General features: G+C 45.6%; 1 protein-coding gene across 1 annotated transcript in view; it reads left to right on the top strand.

Annotated features, from left to right (window-relative positions):
- CHN1 (chimerin 1) overlaps nucleotides 1-5,470 on the top strand; it is a 106,046-nt gene extending 100,576 nt beyond the window's left edge. Inside the window, exons 11-13 of the mRNA XM_069781476.1 lie at nucleotides 384-521; nucleotides 1,529-1,634; nucleotides 4,542-5,470. Coding sequence (XP_069637577.1) covers nucleotides 384-521; nucleotides 1,529-1,634; nucleotides 4,542-4,713 — 416 coding nt within the window. The 3' untranslated portion in view covers nucleotides 4,714-5,470. The remainder of the gene's footprint in view (nucleotides 1-383; nucleotides 522-1,528; nucleotides 1,635-4,541) is intronic.
- Nucleotides 5,471-17,518: the final 12,048 nt, after the last annotated feature.

Raw genomic sequence — 17,518 nt, 5'->3', positions numbered from 1 at the left:
TCCCCTGATTTCTCATTCAGTGCTCGCAAATGTGTTGTTTGGCAACACAATGTGTTCAGAAATAACTAAACTTCCACACGTTAATACAAGATAGATACTGCTAGATCAGGCAGGCGGGTTTTTTTCCCAGAAAAAAACCCTGCATTTTTTGTAATCATTTGAAATGAAGAAAGGAGAGGTTTCTTTCTAAAATGCTTGAGGTTTCCACCCTGAAACAATGAACTTCACAGCCCAGTAACTCTGTTTTGCTTATAAAAGCCAAAATCTGTAGTTGTGTCCTTTTTAATAATGTTTGCTTAAGCAAGTTATTATTTTTCTTTCGAATGCTGTTTTACATCTGTTTACATTTCCAAGGCTTTAATGTCAGTGCCTTCTCCACACAGATGGGGAAAAAGCTGATATTTCAGTGAATATGTATGAAGATATCAATATTATCACTGGTGCACTTAAACTGTACTTCAGGGATTTGCCAATTCCACTCATCACGTATGATGCCTACCCAAAGTTTATAGAGTCTGCAAGTGAGTGTAACACATTTTCTTCCTGGTTTTTATTCTCAACCTTTTCTTCTCCTTTTTGTGCAGTACTTGCCTATTCATTTAATAGCTGGCCCATCAGCTCTTACCCTGCATGCCCTATTTAGTAAAGATTGCAGGAGTAAATGTAGCACCACGAGGCCATAGTGTATGTGATCATGGTTACATTTTTCTTTGCCTTTGTCACCAGGAATGCTTCCTTTTCATCACGCATTATGGATTACATCACTTTGTATGTCTTGCATGAATCCCTCATACTTGACAGTGACATTTAAAATCTGTTGGTTTTCTGTTGCCAGAAAGGTGATCTATGAAAACGTTTAGAAATAAGAAATAAGAAGTCACTTGTTCTAGAGGTGTCCGTTTTGAGTGTTTTCATAAGCTGATAAGCACCCACCTTTAAGGCTGGCCTTGCAGACAGTGAGTCTGCAAGCAGGGCAGTAAGCCCAGCTGGAACATCTCTCCCAAGCACCCTGGCTGCCTGAGACATCTCTGCAACGTAGCAGTCACACCAGCCACACCTGGAAAGGTGTGAGGTAGCCATGGGTAGAAAACAAGGGCTGGATGCCGGCCTTACTGCTCCTCTGGAGAAGGATCTTTCCAAGCAGTGTGGAGACAGCCAAAGATGCTGATGGCAAAGTTCCCAGTACCTTCTGTTGTCCCAGGGTTGCACCTGTAGATAATTTGTGCAAAACTAGTCCAGTCAGCAAGGATTGCCAGGGGAATTTTCTTGAGTAGGCTGCAGGGAATCTTTCAGTGGAGTGCAGTTTGCTTTGGGGAGTTTTCTTTGTCCAAAGCCAGGCACATCCTGATGGTGCTCTGAGCTCCTCTTTGGACAGGCAAAGCCACCACTGTGAGGTTTGGATAGGTTCTGGAAATCGGTAATCCAGCAGAGCTGTGAGACCCTATCTTCTCTGCAGGCCACCGGTGTTGTCTTTCTGTGTGTGAATTCTGGCTGTGCGTGTGGTGACAGCTGAACATCTGTGTTTCAGAAACCACCGATCCGGATGAACAGCTGGAAATTCTCCATGAGGCACTGAAACTGCTGCCGCCTGCACACTGTGAAACGTTACGGTATCTCATGGCACATCTGAAGAGGTGGGTGGACTAGCTGGAAGGAACTCTAAGCCAAACTCATTTTTAGCAAAGTCCATGTTAGGACCTCCAGAAAAGTCTGGGCAAGGCCCACCAAATCCTGGAGACAGACTGTGGCAGGGGATGATAGTCTGCATAACAGCAAATACCCAAAAAAGGGTATTGGAGTTTATTCCACTTAAAGCACTTGCAAAGCACTTAAAGGAAATAAGTAAAAAACCCCACAGTTCTGAAGCACAAAAGTCATCTGCCTAGCAAATTTGCTCTATATTTAACGTTACAGTGAATATTTATGGTAAAAATGCCATTTGTACCTCTGGGAGTAATAAGTCACTCCCTGGGCAGGGAACTAATACAGCTTAATGGCTATAGACTGGTGTCTTTTTCTGCTAAGTCTCGTCTACTGACACCCTAAGAAAGACCACACACACTAGGCTGGAGCTGACGCCGATTAGGCACAGTGTTAATTGGCCCTCCAGCCACACGTCTGGTGAGGTCTGCCAGCTATTCCTCACCAGCGTGGAGCCCCTTGTTCTACCTGCTGCCTCCTCAAAACTGTAGGAGCATAAATTCTGTCTGAGGTTTCTCCTGCTCCCTGAGACATGATTGAAGTTGCTCAGTAGGCTGAAAAATTGTTAGGGAGAGACTGACAGATGAATATCCAGTACAACAGCAGAGGTTCTGTTTCTTTCAGGAAAGCAGGGGGAAAAATCAATGTGACATGTTAGGGTATCCATTTTAGTTTCTCAAGTAACATGAATTTATTGTCAATATATAAGAATCATTCCCTTTCCTTAGAAAAATACTTTATTTTAAGCTCTCTTCTGCTTTTTTCCTTTTATAGTTCTTCTACAAGTAGGAATACATTGACTCTGCTGAGTGCCTCAGGCAAAATTCAGCTACAGGGTTTCTGCCTGATTTGTCCATTTATTTCCATGACATTTCTAATGGATGTTTTAGAACAGACACAGGGATGAGAGACGCAGGAACAAAAAAAACCCACCTTCCTGCTTGTGAAGTGTGAAGTTAATTTTCCCTTACCCTGTTCGAGAGTAGCTGTTGCTGCTCTAGTTAGCGAGTTGCTTTTGCACTTCGTATTTCTGGTATAGGTGAATGATAAGGTAGAAAGGTGACAAAATTCACTCTTTTTTAAACTTCCTTTTAATACATTTGCTAAAAAGACCTGTGGCACTCAACAGGCTGTTGTCTTGCTGCTGAATTCAGGTAATCAGACACAGCTCCTAATTACAGACTGAAGATACAGCAGCTTGGAAATATCGATCTGACTTCTTTTAAAATAAAAACTAAGGCAGAAGGGGACAAAAGGAAGAAAATTCTTGCTTTTTTTTTTTTTTTGTATGCCAAAGGATTTGTTCATGCAATGCAAGATGCCAGAGTGGAGAAAAGAGAAATAATTTAGCCAGACTCCTTCAGTTGGTGTCCCTGGCTTCTTAGTTGTTCCTGAGAATCCTTATGGATTCTTTAAACCATAGTGTGTGTTAAAACATTTGCATAACCTAAGTTTGTTTCCTTGAGTGAGGCAATTCCCCAGGATAAACCAAGGCAGAAGCTTCGGCTTCAAGGCACGTTTGTGTCTACTGCGTCTGTTGCAGCGGGCAGCAGCGATGGGCGCGCTCGGTGTCAGGGTACCCCAGGCAGGCTGTCCTCCTCCCCCCCGCCGTGGGGGACCCTGCGTTCTCCGTGCTGAGGCAGAGCAGTGCAGGAGAACACAAGCCGCCTCTGAGCCCACATGAAGAAATACCATCCCACGACGCCGGAGACCGTCACGTTTGGGCAGCAGTGACCCTTCTGGCCTTTGCTGAGCAGACGTGTCTCCGCAGTAGCCCCAGCAGAGGATGCCTCTCCTGTGGGTGTAATTCTTGGGCAAATTACGTCGCTGGAGGTGGCCTGCAAACCTGCGCGGCGGCAGGGCCTGCGCCAATAGCTTTGAAGCGGTTGGGTTCCTGTGGAGCGGCAACGCGGCCTCCCCGCCTCCTCCTCTCCTGCGGATGGGAACCAGGCGGCGGGAGGCTTCCCTCAGCTGGGGGCTCGGCTGTTTGGCAGCTGCCGAGGACCCCAGAAGAGGGAAGGGTGGAAGCGGGCCTGTCAGAGCACGGGTTCAAGGACCTGCTCAGACTGCCCTGCAAATGAGGTCACAGGGAGAGAGGCCCTGGCAGTTTCAAAGCCGCCCCAAAGGGGTGATTCACTTTTTTCCAGTACGTGCCACGGGACGTAATTTGCCTTGAAGAGGAACCAGGCGTCCAGCTTAGCACAGTTAGCCTGTAGTGCCCAAAGGCAGGCAATTCACGTGTGATGTGCCTCACCCCCACTGCCGTCGTGTGCGTGACAGAGGAGCAGTGTGACCACGGGCAGCCATGTCACCAGGGGAACCTGGGCAGAGTCCCACCCTGGTGGGCACGATAGTCATGTGCGTGACAGAGGAGCAGTGTGACCACGGGCAGCCATGTCACCAGGGGAACCTGGGCAGAGTCCCACCCTGGTGGGCACGATAGCACCTCTCTAGTGACCATCAAACTGCTAGCATAGTGACAAACACAGTCTGCTCCCATAGGAGCCGCCTCCAAATGGTGCCGCTGTAAAGAGCGAAAGCAAAATTGTTCTGATTTGTCTGAATTCACCCCTCGGCCCCCTCCCTCCCTGACAGCGGAGCCCCGACTCCTCCTACGAGTAAACACGGTCGGAGGACAGAGACCTCTGACTCGCGGTAAACCCGTGCAGTGTTTGCACTCACTAACTTCTGAGTGTTTCACCCGACACTTCCATACGTATCCTGCTGGAAACGGCTTTGGGGAAGGGCAAACTTTTCTGTCCAGTTTCCCTGGTTTTCAAGCATATGCAGGCATAGTTTGGCATGGGAGGAATGTGAAAAACACTGTCCTTTTTTTGCAGAGTGACGCTCCATGAAAAGGAAAATCTGATGAGTGCAGAGAATCTGGGCATAGTTTTTGGACCAACTCTTATGAGAGCGCCAGAACTGGATGCGATGGCTGCATTGAATGACATCCGTTATCAGAGACTTGTGGTGGAGATGCTTATAAAAAATGAAGACATTTTATTTTGAATATTTTGGGGGGTTTGTAATAAAAAAGGAAGCAACAGTGTTCTATGGATGAAGGAATATTTTGAAGTAATTTAATGGCTCTTGTCGCTGAATTCCATATTTGCTAGAGCTTTCGATGTATTCAGGATAAAAATGAAGGAACTCTTTGTCGTTTCTGTAGTGCCATTCAGCTGATGTTGAAAAAGGTTAACACATACTTTCCAGTACTAGTAATCCTGGGTGTTTATCATGTTAAAATAAAAAACAAAAAGCCTAAAGTTATTGCATGATTTGCTCCCTATTCTCCCTGTTCTGGTGAGACTCATTCCATGAAGAAAACAACTGAACTGGTGCAGCATCTTTGTTCTGGATAGTTTGTGATTGTAATTCAGCATGTTTCTCCGTGTAAACCTGTTGTGAATTTGCTTTTATGTTCTATGTAATTGGTTTCTGATACTAAAAAGAAGGCCGACTTATGTGAAATGGAGCCTCTGGCAGTTTATTGACATTTCATATCATTCTCTGCCACTCTGGGGGCTGATTTCTTCTTGGGTTTCTTTCAGTTTTTTCATCATATAGTAATTTGTTTTTAACAGAAACAAAATGTGTACTTTAAATGTTACTTTAAGTAATTCTCCATGATGTTTATGGTGGTTGCAGTGAAATCTGCAATGCTGAGCAGTGTTCCTTTATTATTATTGCTATTTCAATTGTAATTTTGTATTTTTATCTGGCATGCATATATTAATTTATTAAATTTTGCTTTTAGAACTCTTAACACTAAGCTATTTATTTTTACTTAATGAACATATTTCAAAAATACTGTTCATTTCATTTTTTATGTTGGCACTTTAACCTTGAACAACCTCTGACTTAAAAGAAGTGAGTTAGAGTTTTACTGGTTTTGACAAGACCATTCTGATCTAAATACTTTGGAGCCCGACACAGCCTGAACTAAGGCTCCCACAAATTCCTTTTTACTTTGAAAATTTCTTTCTTCATTGTCCGAGGTGCCTCTCAAGAATGCTTCAGAACTCTTAAACAAACCAAAAAAGTATTGTCAAGCCATCTACTACTACGTATTTTATATATATATAGTTGTAATTAACCTGTATACAAACTGGAATTGCAGTTTACCATTACATGGTTGTAGCTGCCCAGAGTAGATGGATACACCACTGAATTTCAAATGCAAATATGTCCCAGAACACTTGCGTTGTGCTTAAAGTGTTCAGCTGTGGTGCAAGCGCTTCAGCCTGCCCTGCAAACACCATCCGGAGGAGGAGGAATAATGCCCTAGCAATTGCAACCAGCTGTGCTCCCTTCCTGTCAGCAATAAGGTGCCTCCCTGTATCCCACCCCTTCCCTTACATGCCTGGCCAGGAGAGGAGAGGGGAGAAGGGAGCTCTCCTACAGCTCCCCAGGAAGTGGGGAATGAAGGATCCTAGGAAGGAAAAGGTGAAGCTGGGGATGCACACTGGTAAGCACATGGGGAGCGCTGCTCTGGGCTGGGGGGCTGCTGGAGAGGTAGAGTGGGGGGAGGTTTTGAGAGAATCAAAAGATTTTTTGGTTTGGGTTTTTTTTTTTTTTAAGTATTCTGTAGTACTAAAAGTGACTTGCTGCTATAACTCCTGTATTAATTAGTGCACATTATCACTTTATTTATCCCAATGAACTGACACAGCTGGAAAACTGTATGTCTCTGACCACAGCCTTGCCCCCCCCAGCCCCAGAGCAATGGCCCATATGCTTCCCAGTCACATCTGCCTTGCACTCTCCAGCAGCCACATATGTTCACCGCTACCTTGTTCCAAGCCAACTCCTAAACATACTGCATTTCCCCCCACTGCCTTGACAGCATGCGATGCACTTTATCAGTCCTGTGTTGCCTAATGGCCCTGTGTATCCCAGTCCTTGGACCATCCACCACTCCTCCCTTCCCTTCCAGGGTACCTTGCAGTGGCTCTGGCTGGGCTTTTGCAATGTCCTGTTGCTGCCATCAGCGCTCAGCTCCTCGTCATCAGGTCTGGGGTCAGGAGATAGGATTTTTTTCTCAATAATGCTGGCAAGGTTTTGCACGCACATGTTTGACCCGCTTGTTGCACTGCAGTGTTTGCATTACTTGTTATGTGCTTGTCCCTAAACCTGATGCCACCACAGCCAGCCGTGGCAAAAGCGTCCTTTTCTCAAAGCACCCAGCAGCAGCTGATAGAGGGCACGGCCAGAGAAGGGCATGGCTCTGCCTCAGCAGCTCTGGCTGTGGTGGTGGCACCCTGTGTCCTTTGGCAGCCCCGGTGAGCCTGAGGAGCCCTCCGCTTACCTGAGCAAAAGGTGTCTGCTGTTCCCCGTTGCTGCGCAAGCAAACCTGAGTTAGGTAGTTGAAGTCCCACTTCTAAAGCATATAGCAGGAAGCATGTAGTAAATAGGAGTAATTAGGATAATTTCATTTTCTTCTTGTGTGAATACCCAGCTCCTCCGTCTTGCTGCAGCAGCAGATGGGTGCTGCTGACACTAACGTCTGCTCCCCTCGCTTTACAGATGCTTTCAACTGCATTTAGAAGTAGCAATGGCCACTGAGAGGTGCAAAGCTGGATCAGAGTCAGAGCAAAACCACCCAAACCGGCAAGCCTAGATTTGCTCTGGGTATAGTCAATTTCTCCAATGCATGCAGGGCAAACAAGGTTTGTTAGCTACTACCAAGTGCCGGTCTCCAGCTCGAAATGCCTTTTTTCCAGCAGAATTTAACAGGTGATTATAATCATGGGACAGGAAAGGAGAAAACCTAGACAGAAACCCACTGCTGGGAGAAGAGCAGTCAGTTTGCTGACCAACTTAAAAAAACAACCAAACAAACAACCCACAAACAAGCAAACAAACAACAAGAAAAATCCCCAACCCCCCCAAAAACCCAGCTTAAGAAACATAACTTTCCTTAATGCCTGTACGCCCCCTCCCCTAAAAGCTCCCTAGTGAGTAGTTAGGGCAGCTAGTAGGCACAGGAGCTTAGAGGTCAGGCAGCTGAGTCCCTGCCGTAATAAGCACACTTTATTTTCCCTGAATCTCACATTCTGATGAAATATGAAGGAAACGGCATACCAAGAGATGATAAAGCGTCAGAATATGTTTAACACCAAATAATCTCAATATTCAAACAATTAAGGCTGACGGTGTCTGCTAACCATGCTGCTCAGCCTACGTGGGACAAAACTGCTTCCCCTGAGCACATGTCTCTCAGGTTCAAATATATAGGTTGTGTGTTGCATTAGGGACAGGAACGTGGGATGGAGGACCCCAATGGTCAGTGAAGTACTTGCTTGACTCTGAATCCCTGGAATCTGTATCCAGTGACTATTTTTTTTAGTCTCTTTAATTTAATTGTGATTTTTCATTTAGTGTGTAGGCAAAGCCCCCATTTTTAATCTCATTGTTGTTACTATCCTAATGAAACTCTCATCTTCCCCGAGTGATAACCATTAAAGCAGGTAGTGCAGAAATAAATGTCTTTGCAGTGAATTTCATACTTCTTTTTGCTAACCAGGAAGATACTTTGCATGAGCACATAAGCAATTATGTGATTTAAGTTTAATTTATTCAAATTCTTAATTAAGCGCAGAAAACTAGTATTTTTAGTATTTGTATTAGTTAAATGGCAATATAATAAATAACCTCGGTCTATAGGAAGTAAAGGTTATCACTAAGTTGATTTGTTCTCTAAACAAATTGATTTCCATGACGAATGCGTGCTACCTCTAGTTCGGGCCTTGACCTTACTGTCTCCAGTGCCGCAGGGTACCTGTCTACAGCACAACGTGGGGCTGGGCAGAGACACGGGAGCTGCCGCACTGGCAACATCTTACCAAGAGGCAATTGGCCACAGCCAAAAACATGGGAAAGAAGGGATTAAACTGAGAAAAACTTCTTCCTCTGGCTTCTACGGAAGAAATGAGGCGCACTGGCAAGAAGTATGAGTTGGTAGCAGTCAAGGAACTTGCATAGAGCATGAGGGAAAGCAAGCCTTCAACAAGGATAAAGGAAAGCAAAATCATTAAAAGATTATGGAGGCAGTGAATAGCTGTTAAAAATGTATGTCTAGCAAAAATTTAATGTCATCAGAACTATTGGGGAAAAGAGCTATTTAGGATAGTGCTTAGGGGTGTAATTAGGAGCCTTAGGATGAAAAGGGAAAAAGGGAAAAAGTCTCGTGGCAATTTCAGGAAAACGTCCCAGCAGTGAATTAGCCCAGCAGTTTAGCACAGCGTTACTTGACCTCTTACCAGCTAGGCCAGGCCTCTGTAACTCGGTGCAAAAGCTGTCCCACATGTCCTTGGTGCAGGCCTCCTTCCCAGCAGATCCGCAGCGACGCGCGGCAGCCCGGCACGTGCGCGGCGCGTTGGACCCGCTACGCGTGTCCTGCGGGACGCCCCTCGGGAAAGCAGCACGCGTGTGTGTCCCCTGTGTCCCTGGCCTGGGTGCAGGGCTCCTTCCCTGGATGGGGGCCGCGTCTGCCTCCAGCTCCCTGCCGGAGGGAGGCTTCACCGTCCCCGTTTCCGACTGCGGGGCAGAGGGAAAAACACTGCATGCGGAGGCTGTACGCAGGGAGCCTGCGACGAGGCTTTAGGAGATCTCTGCGATGAGGGAAGCAAGCTGCCTTCTGACACAAGAATGCAAACTTCTGTTTATGCCAGATTAGCCGACAGGATGGAAAAACCTGTTGTCTATGATTTTATGCAACACCAAACTTTCCTGCCCTTCCCCCCGCAATGGCAAAGGAAGAAGTAAAGGCTTCTAAAAGGCATATATGATATACTTGCTCTGTTCCTGACCTAATTTTTGCATGCCGATGAATGTTCTGCAATGTTTTTGTTATAGCTATAATTATATTGCAATAAGGGAAAAAAACATTTAGTGAACCTAGCAATCATGTATTTCTTTTTTAGTCACGCAAAATTACTGCTTAGCAACTGCACATCAGCCCTAGAAAGCTTATGTAATGCAAGAGAAGGAGGGTTAGGAAATGCATCGTGGGTTAAAGCGACTGCTGAGCAAACCGTGTAAGGCACGAGTGCTTCTGCTTCGGTCACGTGTAGCAGGAGTGGAAGTAGACGGTGGAGGATGCGTGCGTGAGAGTGGGGCGTGAGAAGCTGGGTGCGGGGCTTGTTATTGCACCTCCAGCAAACTTCCCCAGTGCCCCCCCTCCGCAGCACTGGGCTGGCTGGGCATGAGCTCTGCCTCCAGCAGAATCCGAGGACCCCAGGCTGATGTGCCGATGAGAGGAAGCCTTATATATGCATCAAGTGACCCACCTCCTCTTCAGTTCTTCAGCACACGCTTCCTCTGCCTCTGGTCGCGGGCTTTTCAGGTTATGCTGTCGCCAGAGCCCTTGTGTAGACTGATCGTGTCTTCATGCTGGCCTGATCTGCTCTCTGCATGATCTGGGACACACCACGGAGATGCTGCTCTTGATGCCACCTTCTGTATGTCAGTTTGGACAGCACGATTCATGAAATTCTCTGATGTCTGTTGCTGGTTTCATGGTCAGAGTACTATTTTTTTCTTATTTGATCTCTCCCGAGAGTCATGTCAATAAGCTGCTCAAGGAATTTGTTTAAGAGCTTTTAGTTAGGTATCCTTTCCTATTTCTCATGTAATTATTTTGTCTCAAGGACATATGTAGCTCCTTGTATTACTCAGGTCTTTATCGCTACTCTGCCTCAGTGAATTGGAGCAAATGGTTCTTAGGCCTCTGGGAGCCTTTGATTAATGTATTTCCTGAGGCAATTAGGCATTGTTTTGAAAAATACATTTGGCAGCCAACCAGGATTAATTTTCAAGCACTATGTTGCCTGTAATTTTTGTTTCTTGCTATCAAGCCTAGAGTTTGAATGCTAAGCTTTTTCTCTTTGCTTCTTTTTTTCCATGCCTTCTTACTAACTGTGTCAGTAATGCAAATAGTATTGTCCAAACTATTAAAATTACTCATTTTGTAGATTAGTATTCTTAAGGTAGTGTATCCTAAAGCTTACTTGGAAGGATCACTCACTAAACCCAGAAGAACTTAGCACAGCATGATGCTGTTGCTCATTGCTCGTCTCCAGCACTTGGTCTGTTCACAAAAAGGGGAAGGGGAGAGATTCCTTTAATTGCTTTTTTTCTTTTATCTCCTTTCATGTTCTCCAGCATCATGATGCTGGACATATGTTGTTTGTACCATGCAATAACTCTCACACGCTATCTTCTGGTAAACTACTGGAATTCAGGTACACTGAGATTGCTGCAAGGTGGGTTAGACACCACCAATGTGGTGCAGTACAAGATACCTCACAAAAAAGAAGTTCAAAGCTCAGCTAGGCACCTTTTATTAAAAGTAGGCAGAGGCCAATAATCAAATACATGTGGAGGAGTCATAGCATCTATTGCAAGCTGTTCTCTAGGTGAGTTGCAATGATGCTTGCAAATCACTTCCTCACAGGAAACTGTGAACTTCTCCTGGAAATAGTTCCCCGACCCACACCTAATCTTGCCTTTCAGAGAAAAGGCATCATTTCCAAATGTGTTACAATACAGTGGATACGTTGGTTTTCAATCTTGTTCAAAAAAAACCAAAACCAAACAATAGTCCATGTGCGGCAGCCCAGATACTCACCCTTCTTAATCATTTCAAATATGATGCAATGCTGAGTCTCTACAGCTCCTTCATGCCCCCTCACTGAGGAAGAGTTGTGGTCTGCCCATGGCTTGCTTTGAAGTTCTCTCTCCATAATGTAAATCAAGAAGAGTTGGTCTGAAGTTACAGCAAAGAAGTGACTTGGCATTGCCTGGTGAGGATGTTGGCAGTGGAGGAGGCTAAAGAAGGAGTTGGAGGTACCGTCGTGGAAAGTGTAGGCTGGCTTGTTCTGTGGTCTGTGTCCATCCTTGGGTTGGAAATCTCTGCTGGCATTAGGAGGGAGCTGATATTCCCGTTCTTGCACTGGTGGGAGGAAAACCCCCACTAATGTTCCCTTTTCCATCTGCAGCTCTGATATCAGGTTTAGCCTCTCTCCTAAGCCACCGTGTCAGTTTACTAATAGTGTTAATTAAGAACAGAAAACTAATCTGCCAGTGCACCTACACCCAAGTCTCCTTCTGTCATGAGTAACATCAGCAGTGAGCTTTGATCTAGCTAACCACCCTCCTCCCACACCCTCCCCCCCATGCCTTTTTGAGCTCCAGTCAAAGACTCCTTTCAATATCACAAATGAAGAGGCAAATACACTTTGGAAGGTGAAGGTATCAAACTGAATGCTTTGCTTCACCTAACGGTGCCGGCTGAGAGCTTCCCAAGTGACTCCCGCTGCTGGTAGGCAGGGATCAGAAGCAGCGCGAGCGTACTGGCACCGTTCCTTGCCATCTCCCTTAGTGGTCCGAAGGAGGCGAGCACAGTGTCAGTGGGGCTTCCCACCCTACAACTGCCCACTTCTTGTAGGTATGTTAATTTTGTAATGGGGTGGAAGGTAGCTAATCTGTCTGCCAGTGAATGTTTGCAATGTACATGGAAATTGTATTCTCGGCATCATAAAAAGACTTACATGGCCCAACCCTCCCTCTTCATTTCCTTGGTTCTTTTTAGTCTGCTTATATTTACCTTAAGAGATACTAAGAAAAACTTAGGAGTGCAAATGTTATCCTCTCTCAGCTGATCTCTGCTGAATGGCACCAATGGTCTGTGTACCCAAATGTGACGTGTTGATTTTTTTTGTTTTGTTTTGTTTCTTTTTTCCTCATTACACTGGCATATGAGTACACCGGAAGCAGTCAGAGAAATGAGGCTTTTGCTGCTGTCCTAACCCTCCTGGAGAGCCAGCAGTCAGTGCAGCATCTCTCCTAATACCCATCCCAGTACATCACCGCTGACCAGCACCAGTGTGCAAGGGACACAGAAAGAGAAGAAAGGAAAGATACCATAAAGTTTTCAAAATTGATTACCTAAAGTAGCCAGGAAACCTGACCAAGGAAAATGGTCGTGTGGAGTATTCTCTTGTTTCATAGCGAAGGCAGTCTGGATTGGCTGGAAGCTGTACGGAATGACATGTATCACCTGGACACAAAAGGCTGCTAGCACCACGAAGCCGCTTGCCACGCCGCGCTCCAGTGTGCTGTAAGCTTTCATATGTGAACGCAGACTGTTTGCTTGAAAACAAAATGCAAACTCAAGGCCTGTGTGACAAGTCTGTGTGGATGTGGCCTGCATCTGCTAGGAGGATGAATTTCATAATTAGGCTAATCTGAAGACTTTGTTAACAATCGTTAAGCTGGAACTCTACTCTTTGTTTCAACGCCAGTTTCTCTTATGTGGCTGTTACTTGTCCTGCTTTTGCTCCTGCGCGGCTTGTGTTACACTTGCGTGGCTCCCCTTGCCGTGTTGTGTGTTTACTAAGATATTCCCCCAACTGCCTTGAGTGTGGTGTTTTGAACTCCTGTCAAATCCCACATATTGGCGAGCAGGGAAAGCTGGAATTTGGCTTCATGTGCAATCCCAAGTACAAAGTTAGTGCGGGCTGTCAGAGGAGCAGGACCCACCTCCCGATTTCTGTCCGGCGTTCAGTCCCACCCAAACGTGCCTCGCCGCCGCAACCCCCACCCCTCCTGTGGGAACACAGAGCTGCCACGCGCTGCAAAATATACTCCAAAAGTGGGGTTTTTTAATACTTCAGTTATCACTCGGAAGGTGTTTCTTGAGTTGAGGGTATGTTTTTGGTTTTCTGTTTTATCAGTTATAAACACAAGCTTGTAAGTTCCCTGTTGTCCAGCACAAGAGGAACATGGCAAAGATCTTGCAGCCTGCCACGGAGGCAAAATAAACTTCTTCTGACAGGTGAGAGCTACACACCAGGAACCACAGAAGTCAGTATTTTCCACTAATTACCAACAAAATGCTGTGCGTGTGCTGGCAAAGATCCCAACATAAGCAATAAAAGCACATATTTTGGCATGAGGTCAGTCCTGGGTAAAGCACACATTAACAAATCCAAGTGTGTCATGTGCAGGAGCAGAAATCCGTCCCTGGGAGCTAACAGACAGCACGGGTAGAGGATGGTGTTTCCTGCTTTAAAACGCTGTGGTGGCTCAGATAGCACAGTGAGGTAAATGTTGACTTTTTAAAAGCCAACCGCTGCAGCTCTAGGTGACAGGGATGCTTTGCAGAGGTCTCCATTAAGTGTTTTCTGGGATCAGGGAGGGCTTAGGGAGTGGAAGCACTGTGTGCAAAGGAAAAGAGTGCTCTGCTGCTTGGCCTACTTGCAGAATTAAAAATAAAAGAAACATGTTTCTATATGGTTATCCAGCTAATACTAGCAATGAGAGAATATGCACCTCAAAGCTAGATATCCTGGGGCTCTTGCAGGGTTATGGAGGTGTTCTCAGGATCGCAAAAGTTTATCCTAGTTGCACTTACTGCAGGTGTGATGTGGAATGGTTTAGCATGCCTGCCTCTCGCCATGACACAGACGCTCCATGGGAAGCAGATGATGTCCAGATGGATGTTTGTGCTCTCATCCCTTAACTGAGGCTATATGGGGAATGTGGTATGGGGTGCTCCATGTTCCAGGAGTTAATTGCTTTTGTATTTGGGAGTGATGACATTGCAAAAGGGTTGTAGTCAATTATATCCTTATGGGCCAGCAATCAGAGAAGTGCCTGAGTCAGTTAAGAGCTAAAATGTGATTTTTATCCCCCCCCCGTGAACTGGATAAGTGAAGCAGCTAACCAGTGCAGCAGCTTTTAAGCATTAAAACGTACTTTCCACATTGCCAGTTCTTCTTTTCACTGGCTGTGTAGTGCAGCTCCCCTCAAAACATCTTCAGGAAAACTCTGAACTACAGAATACTGGCCAAAATGTGTCAGACCTCATAGGAGCTGAACAAGCAGCTTGCTTTTATGTAAAGCTAAATTTGAACAGTCTGCACGGCAGTTACTCCGATGAAGAATCATTTGCTTTTAAAAACAGATATGTATATTTCAACATGTAAATGTGAGCATCCAGAGATATACTTCAGGCTAAATGCTGTCTGTGGTCCCATTCATGACAGCCACTGTATGAAATGGGGTGGGGGCATGATATGATGTATGGGCATTTGCAGAAGTCAGGCAATGCCATGCTCTACTTTCTGCACTGGTAGTAACTCACCTATATACTTACAAAAGCAAATCAGCATCGGAATATGTATCCAAAATATAATATGATGATATAATGCTATCTCCAGAAGAGGACACTTCCAGGAGAGCGCTTGAGTGCCCAGCACTTGTTTAAACATTGACTTGGATGTCTCCACTGTCAGGATGTGGCAGAGCTGTCAGTGCCCACCTGGATCTCAGCTTTGACACCTGAGCCACCCTCTCTGCCCAGTTTTACTATCAACTGTCAGACTCCTGTGCTTTGTGGAGATTTTCTGCATTGGCAGAGAGAAAAATCATGCCTGATGTTTGCAGATGAAGTTCAGAACCGGCAGTAGTAGTGGTCTGCACCAGGCTGAGTGCATTTTCCAGCCAGTGACTTGTGCTGCTGGGAAAGGGCAGAGTTTTTAATAAATACAGGTGTGACCTAGCTGCATCCAAGTATGAATGAGATTTTCCTGACCACAGAAGCAGAGTATCTGAGGAGCCCTGCTGTGCAGGAAGGTCTTCATGAGAGAATGGACCAGCAAAGCTGTTATTTGCAGTCCTCACCACTCTAGCACAGCTCAGGCAAGCTGCTGTGCTGACAGAGTGGCCCGCAGGAGCAGGACAGAGCAAACGTCCCATCTAATGGACTTGTCCTCTTTCGTTGTCTTGTTTGGCTCTCCAGCATGACTCACCTAGGGCCCAAAGATAAGCACCGGTACTCAGACAGGAGCCACAGAAGCAACCTTGTCAGGGGTGATAGCTGGAGTTGAATTTACCAGTGCTTTATTCAGCAACTTTATTCAGCTCCAGGACTGGTTTCCTGGAGTTTCCATAACAGAAAGGCAATGCAAAGCCGCAACCTTCTTGCAGATTCCTCTGACACTTCGTGGCTGGTCAGCTTGTGCCTGTCATCTCACCTGACTGTGCTTTCAGTTACTGCTGGTCTGCATTCTCACTGCTGCACCTGCATTGCTCACGCTGGGTACATGAGCCTCCGTTGCCAGTGTCATTTTTGTCTGAGCAGTGTGACCGTGAGGGTTGATGCCTGTTTAAAGGGGAGCAGTGTTTCTCCTCACCTGCACTAGGTCAACCCTTGTGCCACTGATCTAACTATGTATTTTGTGATTGTGGTTTCTCTGCTTGACTGTGGACCTTTTCCTTGTTCTCTTTCTTTCCAGACTCAAGTCCTTTTTTTCAGAAGCATCCTTCTGATTAGATAAATGTGCACCATGTCTATGCTATAATATGTAAGCTCTGTAACTGCAGAGGTTAAGATCACCACTTTTGAGTAAGTTTTTGGTATTTTTAATTCCTTTGGCCTGTGTAATAGAAAACAAAGAAAAGATATGCTGAAAACAAATTTGCTACAAACACTCATGGGGATAAAATATATTTGCAGGATGGCTGAGGTGTGTTTCGGTATGGAAAACTGCAACTTTGAATTTCTTGATTTGTGGAATTAAATCCTCTCTGTCAATACGTACTAATGTGTATATTAATGCTTAGCTTGTTCTTCTGCGCGGTGGAGTAAACAGGGGAGGTACAGGCCATTAGCATCTCAAGACTGCCGTTAATTCCTTGAATGCATTTCTTCTAGGAAATATTTACTCCCTCTGTTTTGCTCTTGCAAAGGATTGTTTGCGATCGTTCTCTCGCAAATGCCCGGCGTGTGCCCACTGCATCTTTTTTAGCCATCTGTTGCCATCTGGTGGCAATCGTGTTGAGCCGCCAGCCTTCTGTGAGATGGCTTCCAGCGGGAAATGTGTGCCATACTGTCTATAACTCGGGGCAATCTGGTAACAAACACATGGCAAATTCACAAATTGCTTATCTAACCATCTGCCTTCTCTTATCCAGTGCTGCCATGATCCACTGTCACCCACAATGCCATTTTTCTGATACTAAAATGCATTTAAAAATGCATATACTGCATTTGGAAGCTAAAAACCCCCAAATGAACGCTGCTATTATTTTTCAGCTTTTGTGCCCTTGATCTCCCTCATGTAATACCTACCGTTTTCTCTATTCTTTTTATTAATTTCACTTCTGCTTCTCCCATGCTGGCCCTGCTGGCCCTGCAGCCGTTGGGGCCTCCTGTGTCTGCTTTTTCTAGTTGGGCGTTGCATTTATGCACGCAATTCTGCGACAAAGATTTCAGTGAAAATCTTGTATTCCTCGCTCTTCCAAAAGCATTAGGGATTCTGCTCACTTGTAACGTGGCCGTATGATATCGCCCTGCCAAAGAGACTTACCTGCAGTAGCACTTGTTCGTGGCTGGCTGACTTCAGGCTGGAGCGGGCACAAGCCCTGGCAGCACTTGCTCCTGGTACATGAATGAAAGGAGCTATGCCCTAAATTCAGCAAGCAGTGAGTTCTGCTTCTTTCCAATTGATAGGAATGAGACTGGTCTGCCATTAGCATGGTGGAAAGTGCGTTTGGCTGAGGTCGGGGTGGGGGCTCACAAAACAAGCCAGAAAGCTTGGAGTTGAGGTAGACATGAAAAGGGGAACAAAACAGCTGTCAAAAAAACTCTCCATGCTCTGAAGGAAAAAAAAACAAACAAACAACCCAACCTTCATAGCAAAGGATCAATTTCAGGCACTCGATATAGTTCATCCCCTCCCCTTGCTTTTTCACCTCAGTCATGACAGGTCACATTCCCCCAACAACAACAGGGAGCATTCACTTC

This window comes from Haliaeetus albicilla, chromosome 4 (genome assembly GCF_947461875.1).
Source record: "Haliaeetus albicilla chromosome 4, bHalAlb1.1, whole genome shotgun sequence".
Taxonomy (NCBI): Eukaryota; Metazoa; Chordata; class Aves; order Accipitriformes; family Accipitridae; genus Haliaeetus; species Haliaeetus albicilla.
Note: the sequence above shows the minus strand (reverse complement) of the source record. Positions and strands in the feature narration are given on the sequence as shown.